Below are 20,293 nucleotides of genomic sequence, written 5' to 3' on the forward strand. Positions count from 1 at the left end.
TGAAGTACTTAGAACAGCTCCTGAAACAGGATTTCTTCTTCGCTGCTATTGGAAAGTCTCCCCTGGGTATGAGTGGGCCATGGGGCCTAGGGATTTTGGGGGGGAGCTGACACCCCCACTGACTTCTTCTTTTGACCTGGTCCTTCTCCAGTACCCAAGCCCTTCCCTTTTCCTCTCTCCCTCTTTGCCCCATCCTTGTTGGAATTCCCTGAGCTGCAGGCTGAGCCAGACCTCCTGAGGGGGAGCGTGGGGGTTTGGCCCTGCTGCCCTGCCCATTCTGAACCGACCCCAGGGGAGGCCTGTGCCCGTGGAGTGTCATAGTGTCTCCAGCAGCAGGGAAGCCCTCGTCCTCTTCGGACAGGTTGCCAAACAACCATCTGATCAGCTGGCTATCTGCAGGTCGAGAAAGTACCAGGGGCCTTTGGCTGGGCCATCCCAAACCCCGAGGCCTGAGGGCTTGGATTTGGGGCCCTTTATGCCTTCCCTGTCCTAAAGGGAACTGGCACCTGCTGTGCCCCCGAGGAGCCCAGGATGCCGACCCTACCATCTCCCCCACCTTCTGCTCTGTCTGCCACACCCCAGGCTGGGAAGCCTGCCTTGCCTTGGTTTCCACCAGGCGGCCCCAGGGAGGATAGTGCTATCCCACATCGTCCTGACCGGCAGGCCCCCTCTTGGAAGGAGTGGCGGTGGTCATGTGCTCACAGCAGTGGGCCCACCAGACTGAATCCTCAGGCAGAAGCTGTGCCATCATCATTTTTAGATTCCCAGGGCTTATTAGCCCTCAGTCCTGGACACAAGGCGCTGGCAGGAGCCCCAGCGCTGACACTGACATTTCTGTGGGACATGTCTTCATACCACGGTTCTCAGAGTGGAAGCCATGGGTCAGTCCCAGCTCAGTTATGTTATATTCTGTTTATAGATTTATTTTTTAATTCATTGAGCTGATACTTAAATCTTTATGTTAAACTTTTAGTTATTTTTGACTTCTCTTAAAACCTGGGATTTGGCATTGCTAGGCCCGCATTCCCAGGCAGTGGTCTTGGGCTGCATGCCCCCCTCCCACTCGCTCTGTTGCCCTGAGGTCTTATGTGGTTTGCTTCCTACATTTAGGGAACACGCTTGGGCCTCTAGGCATCTGAGATCCCAGCCTTGACCAAGGTCTGAGCAAAAGTGGGATTGGTGCTTGAACCTAGAACGTGTAAACACCCGGTGACTGATGCTTAATTCCCACTGAGAGAGGTACTGCCAGGGGACCAAAGCCGCAGAGACCCCATGAGCTCAGAGGTGGCACTAGGCAGGTCTGAGCAGAAGGATGCTGTCTCGGCGTGGAATGCCTTGAGCATGGGGCACCCATGATGCATCCGAGGGAACTGAGGGTCTGGAGGCCCTTAGCAGAGAACAGAGCTCAGTGTACCCTCAGAACTGTCCGAGGTGACCGGATAAGACTCCCCACACAGCACGGGACACTACCTCTGACTCCTCCTGGACTCCACCTCTGGCCAGTCTCCCCAGCTTCAGGCAGTGACCAAGGACCTTGAATTGAAGGGTCCAGGCTCCATGACCTTCAGGCTGAGGAAGAATGGGGGCCCTGGCCTCTGCCTAGAGAAGCCAGATCTGCCCCCAACTTATAGACGGAACAACACGGACCCAGGTCAGGAGGTGGGGATTTCCTGGCAGTCCCTGTGGTCTGCTGTGTGGATGCCTTTCCTTCCTGGCTGGACACATCCTCTGAGAGCCTGGCTCTCAGACTTCTTAGTATTTTCTTGAGCAGAAAGGAGATTGCAGAGATCACACAGGGACCCATGCGTTCTCTCCTTCTCCCTTGCAGACTACCCCAATGGCATCCGGCTCACATCTGCTGTCCCCGGAGCAGACATCAAAGTGTTAATAAACTTTAACGCTCCCAACCCACAAGACCGGAAGAAGTTCACCGATGATCTGCGGGAGTCCATTGCGGAAGTGCAGGAGATGGAGAAGCACAGGATAGAGTGTAAGTGCCAGGCCCCCTGGGGAGGAGGAGCCAGCAGCCCCAGCATCTCCGGGGACTCTGTGAGGCCTCGCCTGTCCTTCCCACAGCACTGTGACAGGCCAGCCCACCTGCCCTGGGCCAGAGGAGGCGGCAAGGGGAGGGCAGCAGAGGCCTCTCTGTGAGAGCCGGGGCTTCGGCAGCCCAGGCCCATCCTGCCTGTGGGACCACATGGCTTGTCCTGCGAGGGTCCTTGTTCCCTGGTCATCCCCCGAGACAAGCGTTCCCAGAGCTCTGGAGCTGAGCTCTTTGCACTTTGGTGTGGTTACTATTTGTTTGTCTTCCACATCAGGGCCCAGCTGACCGAGGGGTCACAGCTGAGCCCATCCCCTGGGTTCCATCAAAGCTGATTATAATCCCTTCCTCTCCTGGCTCCAAGCCTCGCTCCCTGGAGACACACACAGGGCAAGGCCGGGTTACCCCATGCTTATCCACGGACCCGGGCCAGTGAGTCTCCTTGTCGGCCCTCAAGCCGGCAAAGCGACTCTTCCCTGCAGACCCCAAGGCCCTTGCCTCTCCAGCCTCCCCTCCAAGATTTCCTTCTGGCTCCCCTTTGTGAAAGACAGCGTACCTTCTCTTTCCCAAGACAGCCCTGGGCCCCGACTTCTCCCCATGCCAGGCAGATGGCAGCCGGGCACAATGCCAAGCCTACCCAGAGGGCCCAGGTTCCAGGCCCATCCCGGACTGTCCCCTCAAGACTGTGCTCCCCTCATCAGTCCCTCGCCCCTTCTGTTTCAGCTGAGCTTGAGAAGCAGAAGGGCGTCGTGCGGCCCAGCATGTCCCAGTGCTCCAGCCTCAAAAAGGAGTCGGGCAACGGGACGCTGAGCCGGGCCTGCCTGGACGACAGCTACGCGGGTGGTGAGGGCCTCAAGCGCAGCGCCCTCAGCAGCTCCCTGAGGGACCTCTCGGAAGCGGGTAAGAGCCGGGCCGGGCCCCCCTTCCTAGCCCAGCGCATGCAGGACTCAGACCGGGCCGCTGGGGCACACATCGTGCGCCAGGAAGGGCATGCAGTGGTGGCCGGTGGCGGCAGGGCTCAGACGGAGCACTTTCCCGTGACCATCCCCAAACCGTAGCAGCATCTGACTACGCAGAGCGGGCGTCCCCTGAAGGCCAGAGGAAACAGGACCCGCTTGTTGAGGCAGAACAGCCAGAAGATTACCCCCATTCTCCCTTTCTCCTTCTAGGGGTTTCGTTTATTCTTTTATTTATTTTCTGGAAACTGCTCTCACACAGAGCGAGCCAGGCCCCGCTGATGGATGTGTCCCTTGTCCTCTGTGCTGCCGTGTCCCTGTGTTTTATGCTGATGAATGAAATGGAGTGAAGCCCTCTAAACTGTGTCTGGAGACCCCTTCTCCCGCTGTCCCTGGTCTTGCTTCCCTCACAGAGGTCTCCCTTCCTGGGACACCCAGGCCCCCATCCAGCCCAGAGGTGGTGGCTGCGGCTGCCCCTGGGATGTCGGCCGCCTGGCAGAACTGTGATTTTTGTTGTTGTTTCTTTGTTTCTGTGTGTGTTTATTTGCTGCCAGCCTCTAAACACCCAAGCAAGCAGCATCTCTTCAAGCCTCCCAGATTTCCCAGGGCAGGGGGTGCGCCAAGAGCATCAGGGAGCCGCTGTGGCAGCCCTCACCTGGCCAGGTCCTCTGAGCTGGGGCCAGCCGCCCGTGAGCGTTGCTCCAGCCTGCTTGGCCTGCAACGCTGTCAGAGGAGCCGTGGAGTGACAGCCCCCCGCCCCCCAGTCCTGTCTAGCCAGGCAGCTTCTGGGAGGAGGCTAGGGCTACAGTGGAACAAAGTTTGCTCCAGGCTCTAGGAGCCTGATTATAGGCCCTGGTTGGTTGGAGAAGACCCCGTCAGGCCGAGATTGGGCCCTTCCCCTCCCAGGGGCTCACCCAGCCCACCTTGCCTCAGGCACTACCCTGTGGCCAGCTCTGGGCCCTGCTACGATAGCCTGCCCAGGAACCCATCCCACCCCGGCCCCACCAGCAGTGCTGCCTCCCCGCGGCTTATTCATTGCCCAGAAATTTGTTTTTTTCCTTTTTGTTTTTTCTTCTCTTCCTTTTTTTTTTTAAGTTGGATTTTTTTCATTTTGCTTTTTTTGTCTTGTCATATTTTTTTTTCCATAGTAAAAATCAGAAATCCATTGCCAGCATGAGGGTTAACCCAGAGTTTCTCAACCCCAGCACTCCTGATGTTAGTGCTGTGGGGGGCTGTCCTGCACACTGCGGGATGTTTAGCAGACCCCTGGCCTGTAGCCACGAGATGCCAGGAATACCTCCCCCAGTCACAACAGTCAGTAATGCCTCCAGAAATTTCCAGGTCTCCTCTGGTGCGGGGGAGTGGGGGGCAAAAATCACCCATCGTTGGCAAAACTGCCCCTGGTTGAGAACCACTGGTTTTCCCTATGGCTTGTTAAACCCAGCTAAACATAATTGGGCGGTTCTGGGCCTCTGCAGGCTGGGGCCTGGAGCCTCTGTTTGAGTTTGTGCAGTGGGTAAGCCCTGGCCTCTCTGTTCCCTGACGCAGCGCCCGGAGGGCTGAGGGGTCTTGTCCAGCCCCTCGGGTAACTGTGGCTCTGTTGAAACTGAGGCTCCCACCATGGCCTGCATGGCCCTCGTGGCCAGCCACACCTGTTCCAGGTCCTGGGGGTCAGGGAGAGCCCAGGCCCAGGCCCAGGCCCATGGCCACGTGAGAGACAGAGCTCTGAGGTTTGGCTGCTTTCCACTTACTGTTCCTGTTGCCACTGTCATTTGGGCATTCTGAGCTAAGAAAAACTCTAGGGATGGAGTCTTCCCAGGAGACAATGAAAAGAATCCCCAGGGACGAAGCCCCCGATACCCAGGAAGCTTGGAGGGCGAGGCAGGGGGTGTTGGAGTGCTGGCGGCTGCCACGGCCCCAGACTAGGAATGGGCCACCTGGGACCTCTAGAGGGAGACTGGCCGGTGTCGGCAGCCATCCCGGAAGATGCTGGGCTCGGTGGCTGGAGACAAGGAATTCCATGCCCTGGACTGGGTCGGGGTGCCGCTCTCCAGAGGCAGTGTCACTCTACCCACCATGTCCCTCACCAAGGTGAGCTTGTGGAGAAGAGGCAAGGCCTCAGGGGCACCGTCTCCCCTCGGGCAAGCTAGCACTCAGCGGTTGACATGTCCCCACTCCGGGAGCAGCTGCCCCAGACCTGCGATCACACATCATCCCAGGAGAAGACACACCTCAGGCCGAGACTTTGGAGACCCTGGAGGCAGTTGCGGTCTGACCCACAGGGAGACCTCCAGGAGCCCCTGATGTTCTGAGAGGTAAAGGGAGGGGCCCGAGCCGCGAGGCCCCACCCAATACTCTCCATATGGTCTTCCATCGCCCGGGACCCTGTGTTCATTTCAGTGGCACCAGAGTCCTGCTGGCCTGAGATGAAGGACCTACGAGAACCAGGGACACAGGTGTGACTGGGCCTTAGCCCCTGGCCCAGATCAGTCAAGTCATGGTGGACACTGTGCCCAAGACCCCCATGTTCTCCTGCCCTTCCCAGTCAAGCTACTCAACACCAGTCTGCAGAAAGAGGATGTCTCCCAGAGGCCATAGGACCCACCTGCCCCTGTTATTGCTCTGGGGCTTAGCTGGAGACATGCCATGTCCTGTACCAAGGCAGCCCTCTCAGGGGAGAGTTGGGGGCTCCTGGTGGCCAGTGTCCAAAGCAGCATCAGCTCAGCCACCAGCATTGTTAAGGGCCACAGGGTGAGACCCTGGGTCGAGAGCCCTTGCTGCGTCCTGTGCCGACACCGAGAAGCAAGGGAAGGCTGTGGCTGGGAGCCGCTTCTGGATACGGTTCCTGATCCTGGCCCTGGTTGGCCTGGCAGGGCCTGATCTGGCTTTCGCAGAGGCGCTGGGTGGGGTGGGGCTCCCCTGTGGCTGGTGCAAGATCCCAAGAGAGAGGGAGGCCACCTGGAGTCCGGTGCAGGTGAGGGATAGCGTGGATGCATGGGTGAGAGCCACTGTCCGGGAGCACTTCAGCTCCATTCGTACATAGTGTGTGCCTGTGTGCACACCCCTGGACACGGGTCTGCAGTGAGCGGGTGTCTGGGGTGTGCCTGTGAGTACGGGGCTCTGGGACTGGACTGCGGAGAGCTCCTGTAGGGATACCCCACATCTCATGCCGATTGCAGAAGTTGAAAAGATGAGTTCTAAGAAGCTTAATGTCACACAAAGACATCCAAGATAAAACTGCCCTAAGGCCTGGTGCACATGGGGCAGAGGAGGAACAGGGAGAGGGTTTAGTTCTGCTTCAGACCAGATACCATGTGGAGCCCTCAAATCTAGCTCCAGGCCTGGCTTAAGTCCCACGGGGAGAAGCAGGCCGGCTGGAAGACGTTGCTGGGCACTAGCAGGGGGTGGGGGGTGGGCTGGCCTTCCTCTGTCCCTGGTTTTCAGTCAGGGGAGTCCTCTAGGCTTAGAGGGGCTAGAGAGCTGACTTTAAAATCCCGAAGACAGCAGAGACCTGACTCTTGGCATTTCTACATGGTGCCACGATATCCTGAGTGTCTGATGCTCATGTCCAGCCCACTCGGAAGAAGGGGCGTACCCATTTCACAGATGCAGAAACCGAGGTAAAGAATCGAAGGAGCACCAGGTGGAGTCACCTGTCCAGCCAAAGGGCCTCCTCTTGTTCCCTGTCTCTGGACCACTGCTTTGAGACAAAAAGCAGGAAGGGAAGAAGGTCAGCCCCTCCTCTCATACCAGCTGAAAGATGAGGATACGTGACCGTCATCTTTCTTCCAGCTGGGAATAAGGGCCACATCCTATTTGGTTCTCCCTGGTCCTCAGAAACTGGTTGAAAACCCTCTTGCCCTGATCTTCTATGTGGCCCTGTCCTGAGCGAGCTCTGAGGCCCTCTCAGAGCTTGCTCCCAGAGTCAAGCAAGCTCCCAGCTGGAACTCAGGTTTGGGGGTTGGCAGACAAAGCAAAGGGACCAGCTGTCCCCCAAGTCTGCTGTTGTATGCCCAGGATCAAGGCTGTGTCCCAGACACAGTGTCCAGAGCAATACCGGCTCAGCCTCCAGCATTGTTAAGGGCCACAGGGCAAGACCTTGGGTCGAGAGCCCTTGCTGTGTCCTGTGCCGACACTGAGAAGCAGCGGAAGACTGTGAAGAGCCATGCTGGGGGCCCCTTCCAGACATGGTTCCTGATTCTGGCCCTGGTTGGCTCTAGGAGCCAGTACGCTCGGATGCCATGGTGAGACCTGAAGGACCCACAGACCCATTCTCTCCACCCAGCACATGGCCAGGGTGTGGGCCACAGAGAGGCAGGTAGCAATCTTTCCATCTTCCAGGCTCCTAGGCTCGGCCTGCGTTCAGCTCAGAAGGCAGCATGGCCAAGCTTCCCACCCCCGGGGTGGACAGGCAGACCTGGGCGTGAATCCTGCTCACTGTGGGAATTGGACCAGTCAGGCCACCAACCAGAGCGTCCGTCTCCTCCTTGGCATGGGTTCCTGTCCTTCATTGCCATGGGGCTTGACCGAGAACAAACGTGCTTGGCTTATGGGCAGAGCTGCACAGATGGAAGCCTACAGAACATCAAGTGGGAGGCCCCTTCTCTGTTCCCTCTTCCCATCTGCCTTCCTGAGAGTGGGTCGGAGACCAGACCCCAAAGCTTGGGCACCCACCATTCCTGCCATCCTCAGCGTTCTGCAGAAATCCGTGGAGACGGCCTCCCGAGGGACTGCGGAGGCCGGGATGAGCCCTGGGCATCCAGAACCAAGAAGACACAGCCTTCCTCTGACATGGTCAATGTATATTGAGCGCCTACTATGCGCCATGTGCTGGGAATATTACAAAACCTTGGCAGGGAGCACTCACAACTGAGGGAATGCTTGTAGCATCCCAGGGCGTGGTGCCCACAGAAGGGAAGCAGGACCCTGGGCCCTCCCAGCAGCCCCTGACCCTGTCTCCTGCCCCTGGCCAGGGCACTGCACAAACCAAACAGACTCCAGAGGCACAGGCACATTTGAGCCACCCAGGAGGAAAAGACAGGACGCCAATTTAGTTTCCTCCTAACCATCAGCCCCACCCTGCCTGCGAGGGGGGCGATGTGTATGTATGTAGGAACATGCATATACATATGTATATGAAATCCACGGAACATCAGGGCTCTGCAGGACCTTGTTTTGTTTGTTTTGAGCCATTGGAGAAGCTGCCCCTGTCCCGTCGTCCCCTGTTGGCAGGCGGCTGGGGCCCCACCCGTGCACATGCCTCAGCCCACCTGGAGGCACCCCCTCCCCCCAACAGACCGCCAGTCTAGGAGAAGGGGTATGAAGTTAGGGCTGTTTGAAAAAGAATTTTTTTTCTTTAAACCCCCCCCCCTTTTTTTTAACTCGTTACTGCCCTGCCGCCGGCTTCCGTGCGGAGCCCGTCCTCTGACCCCCACCCGGCCCGCGCGGCGCTGGCGGCAGCTCAGGGCCCGCAGCGGCGGCGGCCCGGCCTCGTGTCCGTGTCTAACCTCTGGTATTGCATGTTCTGGGCAGGGAAGCGAGGGCGTCGCAGCAGTGCGGGATCGCTAGAGAGCAATGTGGAAGTAAGTAGGAAGCGCCTACGTCCAGCCGGCTGTCGTGTGTTGCCTCCCCAATCCTTGGTTTATATCTGTTGTCTTTTTTTTTTCTCGTTTTCGTTTTGTTTTGTTTTGCTCTTCCTTCCCTTACTGCACAGAGGCGCAGACACGCCCCGACCCCATGCCTGCAGCAGCCCCAAGTGCATGCCAGCTTCTCCCGCCTAGAATCGTCCATGCCTCTCACCGCTTGTTGGGGCCGGACCCATAGGGGGGTTGGTTCTGGATTCTGTGTTTTAGTTCCTGCTTAACCCTGGCCCCGGTGGCCCCGAGCATGGTTAACATCCCAGCTTCCCGGCACTCCCCCACCCAGCCCCGGGGTCCCCGCCTGCCGGCACCTTAGGGTGGGAGGCACCGCCGCCGGGCGCCCATGCACACTCCACCAACGCTGTCCTGGGGGGGGTTGCCAATCTCTTGACTTCCATGCTCCGCCATCCCCATCGCTTCCTTCCTGGAGTTTCAATTGCTGTGTGTCTGCAGTCAGGGCACCGTGGCCTTGCGTAGCTAGCTCGGGGGAGGAGAGCCGTGAGAGAAAGAAAAACTCAGTGTGGATTTCATGAGATTTCATTCATCTTCCAGCCATCTCGATATTACCGTTCACATCTTAACCTCAGCTTGCAGACCTTTTTGTTTCCTTCTTTTTCCTTGTTTGGTTTGCAGTAGGTAGCTGCAGTGAAATGCCTAGGCAGCCCCCACCCAGAACAAGGTTCCCCTGAGCCCCTCCTGCCCCTACCGCCAGCTTCCCAGAAACCTCGGGGCCCACGCAGGTAGAGCAAATGCCCTCGCACCCGTGGAGAAGACCCAGGAGAACATAGGGTGCAATCTCAGCAGGAACGGGGTCCTTCATGCACACCAGCCCACCCCGGTCCACTCTGCACACACCGCTCACAGGCACCCCCAGGCCAGTCGTTCTGATCCGAAAGCTCAGGCCGCCTTCCGTGTCAGGACGAGAGCAGAAGTCACACTTGTGCTGCTGCTGCTGCTTTGACCAGACAGGAGGGCCCCTCATGCCCTACCCCATCCCCACGTCTCTCAGTGGAAGGCCACTTCCGAGTCCCTGCCGGCCCCCAGTAGCATGAGTGGAGGTGAGGCTAACCCAGCCTCACCCAGCCCCGCCCTCTGCAGCCAGTGAGTTGAACTAAGGCTTAGCAGTCAGTGGGTGAACTTTTTACATTTAAAAAAAAAAAAATCATTCTGACATAAGTGCTTTGAGGTCTTTTAATTTTGATTTCTATGAATTTCCTTTTTAGGGGTCCATCATTAGCAGTCCTCACATGCGCCGGAGAGCTGCATCAACACGAGAGTGTCCATCTCGCCCACACCAGACTATGCCTAATTCATCCTCCCTCCTGGGCTCCTTATTTGGGAGTAAGAGAGGGAAACCCCCTCCCCAGGCCCACCCGCCCCCCTACCACCACCACCACCACTACCATCCCCCCCAGCACATGCAGCACGCACACCAGTACCACCACGGCCCCCACGGGGGGCACCCGCCCTACGGGGCCCATGTGCACAGCCACCCACCGCTGCCCTCGGCCCATGCCGGCCACCCGAGCCACCCGGGCCATGCAGCGCACCACCATGGGCAGCCCCCCGCCCCACCGCCCCCCACCAGCAGCAAGGCCAAACCCAGCGTCATCAGCACAATTGTGTAGACAGCCTGGGCAGGGTCCCAGACTCCCTGGAACAACTGCACACCACACAGAGTCATGCCCAGGGGCGGCCAGCCTCAGACCAGACCCAGGGCACTTCTGTTTCCACCTCTCCCCTCTACTCCCCACGGCCTGGATGGAGCCCCCTGAGCCCACGAGGCTTGCGTTGTAGGGAACAAAGCTCCTGATCGCACTTAGCGTGGGTGTCCCGGGTTCCATCCACTTCAACCCCAGGGGTGGGCCTCGGCCACCATCAGCCTTGAAAACGGTGCCCCCGGCCACGTAGATGTTGAACTGCCCCCCACCCCAAAGCAGCCCTCAGCTGCTCCCTAATTGTACACGCATATGAAAACCCAGCCTAGGAAAAGAAGAAACGAGACACAAAAACCAGAGACAGAACAAAACAAAACAAAAAAGACCCCCAAACTTGCTGCATTTATTGCTCTTTTATTGACAATGGGCAAAAAATTAAGTAGACCTGATATGGTTGATGAAAATAACGTAAGTAAACTTTATATAATATAAATATATAAATATATAAATATATATATATATACTGTATAGGTAGTATTTGTGTGTGAAAGGAAACGTCTCAGTCCACAAAATTAGCAATATAGACTTTACAAGGAGCTCCACTTATCTGATAGGAAGACAGTACCTTACGTGAATGTGTGAGAGAGAGTAAACCAAAAACATGAATGCTAGGAACAAATTCAGATACTTCCATATTTTCATAAAAAGAGAAGTCCCTCCAGGACTGGCTAAAATCTTTACGCGATCATTACTAACTGTGCCAAGTAACATAGCATCTAACTGTTTAAAAAGTCCAATATCGCTTTGTATAAATCCTTATTTTATTAACAGAGAACTATCATAAGTACTCAGTATTATAACTGCTCTGTTATTTCAGGTAAGCAAATAGGTAAAACTGCAGTGAACTCTACAGTAGCAACTCGGGACAACTAGTTAGGAACTGGTTGTCTGAGGGTATTGGTTACACAGATTCTTAGACACTTTAATGGCTGCGATAACTGTGAATTTCCATGATCCATATTTCTTTTATATGCATATGATTTAATGCACACTCATTCAGAGTCCTCCGAGGGGGGGGGCACCCATCCACGGCAGAAGTGTTCATCTCCAACATGAAAACGGCCAGCTCCCATCCTCGTCTCCCCAACACCATAACTTAATCATCCTGTCTCCAACCGCAACAGGCACAAGCCCCGGAGCGAGTTTCCAGCCGGGAACCGCTCTGAGCCCGAAGGCTGATTCTAGCATGTAGAAACCCAGGGCGGTGTGTGTGTTTCCCATTTTGTTTTCTGAGTGGTAGCCGTGATCGTGATTCCATGTGGTCATGTGCTAGCCCAACCCCCCGTGTCATCACCGTGGCCCCTCTGACCCCGGCCGACAAGTGCCGGCCCTCGCCAGCGAAGCCCCCGCTGCCTTCTCATGGTCCAGTTAGCTGCCAGGGCATCACATGACTCTCAGCTGTGCTCTTGTCGCTTCCGTGTTGTGGTGACACCATCTGCTCCCCCGGGCCTGGGCGCCGCACGCGTCCGGTTCTGTGACCGAGTCACCCACGGGCCGTACTTTGTAGTTTCAGCCTTTCGAGTCACTGCAGCCGCCAGTGCTGTGCTCCTAAGCCGTGGGACCCGAGGACTGCCCCACGGCCCCTGCCCCGGCGGAGAGCCCTTTCAGAAAGGGCGAAGCTAGTGCGGGACTCTGCGGGCCGCGGGCTCCGCGCTCCGTGGATGGCGTGGCGCGCCGTGGCCAGACGGCAGGACGACCGAGGGGAGCCCACCTGGCCGGCCAGCCGGGGGAGGGGTCCTGCCCATTTCCCTCCCCACCCACCCCTTTGTCATATCATCAAGGCCACCATACCAGCAAATCTGCAAACCGAGCACTTTGTTAATCTCCACAGAAAGCAAATACAGCAATCTAGAGTTAGCCTTTTTTTTTTTTTTTTTTTGGAAGAAGTGTGACTTTAACCTGCCCACCTTTATCTTCCCATCGGTGTCGTGTTTCTCTCCCGGGCATCTGCCTGGAAGGAGAGAAGTAAAGAGCACGGGTGTGTCTGATTTGGTCCAGGCCAGGCTGGCGGGAGGCTCCCCGCTCCCGCTGGCTCCTAAATTCTTTGGTTTTCCTGCAGAGTCAGGCTCCCCGAGGCATTCTCTGTCTTGCAGTTTAAAGGATGTTGTTCTGACTAGGAAAAGTCGAGTTGTACTGCATGCCACCCGGCGTCAGTCGTGCAAGGCCACACTCTATGTATTGTGTATTTGCAAACTATATCAGTGTTACTATTGACAAATAGTTGAAGTAAAGTGATAACATATGAAATATGTCGGCTTTTCTTCACCCTCTGAACCAATAGTAGAGTCTAACTGTAAACTCGAGGTTGTTCCAGAAAAGATACAGGCTGTTTGGCACCAGATTGCCCTTTCCGAAGGGACGACCACTCATGAAAAAGAACAGGTGGCAAAGCCAGTGATGGCGGTGGCGGGGGGAGGGGGGGGCTCCATCGCCGTCCTTCATGCTCCACAGGCCGTTCAGAACCCTCCCCTCCAAAGCTGCCTTCTGTGTGTCTTGAAGCTTTGTTGGGGTGTCACAAGGCCGGATCTAGCGAAAGGGGGCTTCTTGAACAAATTCTGTTTCTCCCCATGTTTCCAACTTCACACTGTGTCGGGCTCAGGTCAGTGGGGTTGCCTCACTCTTTGTGTTGTAGTTACAAACTTATCATGGGAAGTGCTTCCAGAAGGTACCTTGTTCTATTAAGGAGGCTAGAGCCACGCTGCCCAAGTCTCGTTTGGGCAGCAAAAGCTTCTGACAAATTGCTATGCGCCCCCCTCCCTAGTGTTGCTTTCACGGAACTGTTCTTTCTAGACCCCAGCCTGCCACAGAGTCGCAGCTGTGGGGGCCTGTCGTCCACCCCCCAACCCGGGACAGGTGGCGGGAGGCTGAGCACTGCAGGCTGTGTGTGTCATCCTTTGCCACTGTCAGGACACACTTGGGACGTTTTTCTCAAGTCGCACAAATTGTTCCAATCAAACAACAATTTCTGACAGGATCAGGAGACCCGTAGCGGAAGCGGCTGATAGCATCACAAAAATCTTTTCTGGGACAACAATTAAATCATGTATTTGTATTTTTTTTAAGTTTACAAATGAATTGTACAACAATGTAAAAATAAAGTTCATCCTAATATGATGTGCACATCTTGCTTAAAAATGTCTTCAGTCTCAGTGTAGAGCGATTTTTCCATCCCGCGCTGCATGCGGCAGAAGCCTCTTGTCTTCCTTTAAAATGAGCTGCCAAAACAGTCAGCAGATACTTAAACATGACCCTAGGTGTCGACTCAGCCTTCCGTACGAAGCTGTGTCTGCAGAGGTAAGCATGCATCTTACGGTTCCGTTGTAAAATGTCATTACCCTTCCTGCCCGGAAACGGAGCGATTCTGTAACCACAATAACCAAGGAAACCGATGGCGAAGCAGATCGGTGTGAAGTGGGGGTGGTGAAAAGGGACAGGCGGGAGGAGCCATGTACCCCTTACCCGGCGGGCGCGCACCTTAGCGTCACGGCGGCCACATCGAGGTCCCACACGGGACCGTCTCCTCCTGGGAACTGTCGTTCACCTTCTAGTTGTTTTAAACGATTAGCATCAGGTCTTGAATGCAGACCGTTCACAGACGTCGAGAGACACCTCGCTCCCAAGAGGCCCGGCACCCGCACCCGCTGTGTAACTTTGGGCAGGAAAGGGGTGCTTTTCTGTTTGTGAGTAGTAACAGACTCTGTTGATGTAAAACCATAGCTGTGATCATGTGGAGAAATCAAATAAATCCTTTAAAACTCTCGGGTTTTTACTTTTTCTGAAAAGTCCCGCTGTTTCCCTGTGGACACCGAGAGCTCTCCAGCGGAGCGCTTGGCCCCATCCTTGTCATGACCATTGGGGGGGCGGTAGCTTCCCTGGAAGACACGGGACTGACTTTAATCAAGGGTGCTGCCGTAAGACTTAAAGGTACGCGTCACAGCATAGGCACGGATGCAAGTTTTCAAAGGGATTTATAATTTCTGGCAACTTCCAACAAATTTGGTGGTTCCATTGAGTGAGAGAGGAGCTGGCTTCTTTGGAGTGTTGAGGTGAACTGGGAATGCCATGGGGACAGCTGGTCCCCAGATGCTGGAGGAGAGATGATTTTACGAGGTCAAAGCAGCCCGTGTTTCCAGGAGATGGTGAACGCGATGTGCAGAAACCAGGAAGGTGAGTTCTGGTTCGCCTGTGAGAACATGATGGGCTTGTACGATTTCTCCTTTCCCGGAACCAAATTCAGCGCCAGAGAATACTGCCTTCAGGTTTCCATCTTGTACCGTAAAGTGAAGTGAAACTGGTAGATCTAATGCGTGGAGCACAACAAAGGTAAATTTTAGTGACCAAAATGAGGTGTGGCCCACCCCTCATAGAGAAGTGACTTGGGATCCAAAGAGGTTCTCAGATTTCTGCAGCTGGGCAGCCATTCCTTTTCCAGGCCACTCCGAGGCCCTTCAGGAGTGTGAAGCTGGTTATTGAAATTCCCCGAAACACTTCACTGTAGTTTTGTGTCTGAGTCCGCATGGGCTGCGCTCACGGCCGCTTGGTGTAGGAAAGCTGCTAAGCCAGCGTGTGGAAGTGCCGATTCTATGGGTTTTGCCTTTGTCTCCCCGACCAGATTGTGGGCTCCTTGGGGGCCAGGGCTGCATCTGATCCGCTTCTCTGTGTCCGGTGACCCGCACAGGACTGGTCTTGTCAAAATGCATCTGAAAATGAACTGATGGTTGCAAGGGGGAGGGGGGAGGGCCCAGCAAACCCACTGGGCGATCTTAGCTTGTGTGAATCACCACCACCATCAAAAATTTATGGAAGCCTCTTTGCCCGGCCCTTTGCTACCGTTGACATTGAGAATCCTGGCTGGGGACGCACATGACATAGCCAGACTTCTACAAGAGTGGTTCACACTGGCCATTTCCAGCCCCCACACGCTGCACGTTTTTAGCCCTCATTTTTTTTTATTTTAGTGGTTTTTTATTATGTTAGTCACCATACAGTACATCCCTGGTTTCTGATGTAAAGTTCGATGATTCATTAGTTGCGTATAACACCCAGTGCACCATGCAATACTTGCCCTCCTTTCTTCCCCTACCAATCTTCCTAGTTCTTATGTTCCATAGATGAGAGAAATCATATGATAAGTGTCTTTCTCTGCTTGACTTATGTCACGTAGCATTATCTCCTCGAGTGCCGTCCATGTTGCAGCAAATGTTGAGAATTCGTTCTTTCTGATAGCTGAGTAATATTCCATTGTATATATGGACCACAGCTTCTTAATCCAGTCATCTGTTGAAGGGCATCTCGGCTCCTTCCATGATTTGGCTATTGTGGACAATGCAGCTATGAACATTGGGGTGCATATGGCCCTTCTCTTTACTACGTCTGTATCTTTGGGGTAAACACCCAGTAGTGCAATGGCTGGGTCATAGGGTAGTTCAATTTTTAACTTTTTAAGGGACCTCCACACTGTTTTCCAGAGTGGCTGTACCAACTTGCATTCCCACCAACAATGTAGGAGGGATCCCCTTTCTCCACATCCTCTCCAACAATTGTTGTTTNTTTCTAATTCATTGATTTCTGCTCTAATTTTGGTCAACTGCTTCCTCGTGAGTGGATTAGGCCTGTCCCTCTGTTGCTGTTCCAGCTTCTCGAGGTGAGAATATAAAAACTGCATTTTAGATTTTTCTGTTCTTTTGTGTGAGGCTTGGATGGCTATGTATTTCCCCCTTAGGACTGCCTTTGCAGTATCCCATAGGTTTTGGACCGTTGTGTATTCATTCTCGTTGGTCTCCATAAATTGTTTAATTTGTTTTTTGATTTCCTGGTTTATCGAGTCATTCTTGAGCAGGATGGTTCTTAGCCTCCAAGTGTTTGAGTTTCTTCCAGGTTTTTCCTTGTGGTTGAGTTCCAATTTCAGAGCGTTGTGGTCTGAGAATATGCAGGGGATAATTTCAATCTTTTGGTATTGGCTGAGACCTGTTTTGTGTCCCAGAGCATGATCTATTCTTGAGAATGTTCCATGGGCATTAGAATAGAATGAGTATTCTTTGGTTTTGGGATGTAGTGTTCTATATATGTCTATGAGGTCCAACTCTTCGAGTATGGCATTCAAAGCCTTTGATTCTTTGCTTAGTTTTTGCCAGGGTGTTCTGTCTATTTCTGATAGTGGGGTGTTGAGGTCCCCTACTATTANGTATTTTTATCTATATGTCTCTTTATTCTGGTTAAGAGTTGGCTTGTGTATCTTGCTGCTCCCCTGTTGGGGGCATATATATTTATAATTGTCATATCCACTTGTTGGATACATCCTTTAAGAATAATATAGTGCCCTTCTGTGTCTCTAACTATAGTCTTTAGTTTAAAAACCAATCTGTCTGATAGGAGAATTGTTACCCCAGCTTTCTTTTGAGGTCCATTGGCGTGAAAGATGGTATTCCATCCCTTTACTTTCAGTCTGAATGTATCTTTAGGTTCAAAATGAGTCTCTTGTAGACAGCAAATGGATGGGTCATGTCTTTTTATCCAATCTGCAACCCTGTGGCATTTTCTGGGAGCATTTAAGCCATTTACATTGAGACTGATTATTGAGAGATATGATTGTAATGATGCCATGTTGCCAGTAAAGTCTTTGTTTTTATAGATTGTGACTTTCTGTTCTGTATACTCTTGGGGCCTTTTTACCTTTATGGAACCCCCCTTAATATCTCCTGTAGGGCTGGTTTCGTGGTTATGAAATTGGTCAATGACTGGCGATTCTGGAGAGTCTTTATTTCTCCATCAATTCTGAATGACAGCCTTGCTGGATAAAGGATCCTTGGCTGCATGTTTTTCTCTGAAAGAGCTTTAAAAATGCCCCCCCAACCCTTTCTCTTATTCCAGGTCTGACGTAATTCTGATGCCTTTGCCTTGGTACGTGAAAAATTTCTTTGCCCTGGCCGCTTTCAATACTGTATCCTTGGATCTATTATTTGCGAATTGCACTATGACGTGACATGGCGTAGGTTTGTCCTGGTTGAGCTTGGATGGGGTCCTCTCTGCCTCTTGGACACGAATGCTTGTTTCCCTTGCTAGATTAGGGAAGTTTTCAGCTACAATTTGTTCAAATATCTCTTCTAGACCTCTGTTTTTCTCCACCCCTTCAGGGATGCCGATGATTCTGACNCGGGGATGCTGATGATTCTGACATTGGAACGTTTCATTGAGTCAGTAATCTCCCGTAACCTACATTCCTGAGCGGGGATTTTTTTGAGTCCAGATTCTATTTTAGTTTTCTCTTCTACTAACCCATCCTCCAATTCGCTATACGTTCTTCTCCCTCAATTCACCCTGGCCATCAGAGCCTCTAGTTTTGACTGCATTTGGCTCATAGAATTTTTAATTTCTGCCAGGTTCACTCTCATTTCCGCCCATAGAGTTTCTATATTCTCATTAACATTTTCGTTAATACTTTTTTCAGTCTACACATCATCTTTTTTTTTTAAGATTTTTATTTTTATTTATTTGACAGAGATAGAGACAGCCAGCGAGAGAGGGAACACAAGCAGGGGGAGTGAGAAAGGAAGAAGCAGGCTCATAGCAGAGGATCCTGATGTGGGGCTCGATCCCATAACGCCGGGATCACGCCCTGAGCGTGAGCCCAACCGCTGTACCACCCAGGCGCCCCCAAGTCTACACATCATCTTGACCATTGTTACTCTGAATTCCATTTCTGATACTTTGGTTATATCTATATCCATTAGTTCTGTGGCAGAGGCCACAGACTCATTGCCTTTTCTTTGCTGGGGGGGACTTCTCCTTCTCGTCATTCTGATGAGGAGAGGTTGCGGGGTTGTCCAGAGCCCAAATTATTTTTTTTTAAAGATTTTATTTATTTATTTGACAGAGAGAGACAGCCAGCGAGAGAGGGAACACAAGCAGGGGGAGTGGGAGGAAGAAGCAGGCTCCTAGCGGAGAAGCCTGATGTGGGGCTCGATCCCAGAATGCTGGGATCACACCCTGAGCTGAAGGCAGATGCTTAACAACTGTGCCACCCAGGCGCCCCCAGAGCCCAAATTATTGACCAGGACCCAGGCCGTGTGCCCTTGTTTTATAGGGATCTTAGGGATGTGGGCTTCTTGATTTTTCCGCCTGCCTTCTGGGGGAGGGGCCTGCCACGCCGATACTCAGGCAACCCTGTTTGGGTAGAGTCTCCGTGTCCCCTGCGAGGGGGATGGGGATGGGCACACTGTGAGCCGGTATTTCCAGGCTTTTGTTCTCTGGCGGCTTTCCCTGGTGGTCTGCTGTGCCTCTTCTGAGAGTCAGAGCAGCAGCGGCCGAATCTCAGCCTCTGTCACAGAACAGAGGGATTGCGGCCTGTTCTCCACTGATGTTCTGGCCACTTTAACTCTGTTTCTGTTGGTGCTGCTCAACCCTGCAGCGTCCCGGGATGTGCGCCCCACAGCCGGCGTCCCAGCCCTCACTTCCAGGGCCGGCGCGTCTCTGTCCTTTGAGTTTCTAATGCCACCAACCACCAGCCGCCCCCGCAAGCTCCCGGAGCTCCTGGTCTCAGTCTGGATCCAGTGAGCACACCGGAGCTCCGTGAGATGCCTGGTGGCGCGCACTCCCCGCTCACGGTCTGTTTTCTCGCGGGTGCCGTCCGTCCGCAGTCCGCCCGCTCCCTGGGGCAGGTGGCTACTGCTTCCCAGTGCCCAAACGCGGCGGCTCCCTCCCCCTTCCATTTATCTTCCGATATCTGTGCATGTTTTCACGGCTCCCTGCTTTGTACCTCAATACTCAGCACTGGAGATGTTCATTTGTAGAGATCCAGATGTATCTTCCTGTGTCTCAGGCTGATTCCGTGGATGTTCAGGCTGGTCTGGTACCTATCCAGCTCGACTTAGGGGACTGGGTGAAAAAGGGCTCCCCTACTCCTCCGCCATCTTAACTCCTTCTCCTTAGCCCTCATTTTATTTGACCTCTGGGCAGCTTTCAATACTCTTCACACATATTCCTTCTTGAAACACTGTTTCCAGGGTGCCTGGCTGGCTCAGTCGGTGAAGCATCTGCCTTTGGCTCAGGTCATGATCCCAGGGTCTTGGGATTGAGCCCCACATCTGGCTCCCGGTTCAGAGGGGAGCCTGCCTCTCCTTCACCCTCTGTCTCTCCCCGTCGCTCATGCTACCTCTTGTTATCTCTGTCGCTAACTGTCTCTCTCAAATAAATACAATCTTAAAAATTTTTTTAAAAAGATCCTTAACAAGGCCTTCATGAGGCCTCAGTGATCTGACATAACCCTCACTTTCCCCTCGCTCTCCAGCCTTTCAGATGCCCAGACAAGCTGTTTCCTCCTGCGGCTGGGCCTATGTAAGTGTTCTCTCCCTTCCCCCAAAGGCGGGATGCTTTTCCTCCCATCTTCATTCAGTTAGCTCCTACTTCATCCAACAAACTTTAGTTCAGCCATTACTCCCTCTGAGATGCATCCCTTGTAGTTATAAATTCAATGGTGTGATCACTTTGAAACAGCAGATGTCACCAGGTCAGAATAGTGGTGGCTCTTGCACCCTGCTGTCATCTCAACACACAGCACAAGCAGAACTGCTGTGAATGTTTGTTGAATGAATAGACAAACACCTAGGACCAAAGACGGAATTTAGTGCTGAAATGTACGATACAATTTAGTGGCTCAAAATGAGATAAGAGATCTAGGGAAGCAGCATGGAGCCAGGGTGCCGGGGAGAGGCCAACCAGTCCTACTGGCATTCCTCACTACTTCCAGGAACACTTGGGGCAGTGGTTGGAGGCTTTTAATCATTGTGTTTTAGCTTTTATTAGAACCAAATGTATTCTAATATTTAGAGCATTTGGAGAGAACAGATTCATAAAAGCAGGAAAAACCCTCACCTATAATCCCGCCACCCCAAAACAGTTCTAATCATTATGTCTACTTGCTTTCCATCTTCTCTTCACACA

General features: G+C 53.4%; 1 protein-coding gene across 9 annotated transcripts in view; it reads left to right on the forward strand.

The window, feature by feature from the left end:
* IQSEC1 (IQ motif and Sec7 domain ArfGEF 1) overlaps positions 1–14,112 on the forward strand; it is a 170,104-nt gene extending 155,992 nt beyond the window's left edge. For 6 of the 9 annotated variants that reach the window (XM_034658853.1, XM_011222960.3, XM_034658858.1 and 3 more), the window contains 4 exons: positions 1,829–1,990; positions 2,765–2,941; positions 8,530–8,579; positions 9,860–14,112. In XM_034658853.1, coding sequence (XP_034514744.1) covers positions 1,829–1,990; positions 2,765–2,941; positions 8,530–8,579; positions 9,860–10,264 — 794 coding nt within the window. In that variant the 3' untranslated portion in view covers positions 10,265–14,112. The remainder of the gene's footprint in view (positions 1–1,828; positions 1,991–2,764; positions 2,942–8,529; positions 8,580–9,859) is intronic. The other 3 variants (XM_034658857.1, XM_034658854.1, XM_034658856.1) reach the window with 3 other exon arrangements.
* The last annotated feature ends 6,181 nt before the right edge of the window (positions 14,113–20,293 follow it).

This window comes from Ailuropoda melanoleuca, chromosome 4 (genome assembly GCF_002007445.2).
Source record: "Ailuropoda melanoleuca isolate Jingjing chromosome 4, ASM200744v2, whole genome shotgun sequence".
Taxonomy (NCBI): Eukaryota; Metazoa; Chordata; class Mammalia; order Carnivora; family Ursidae; genus Ailuropoda; species Ailuropoda melanoleuca.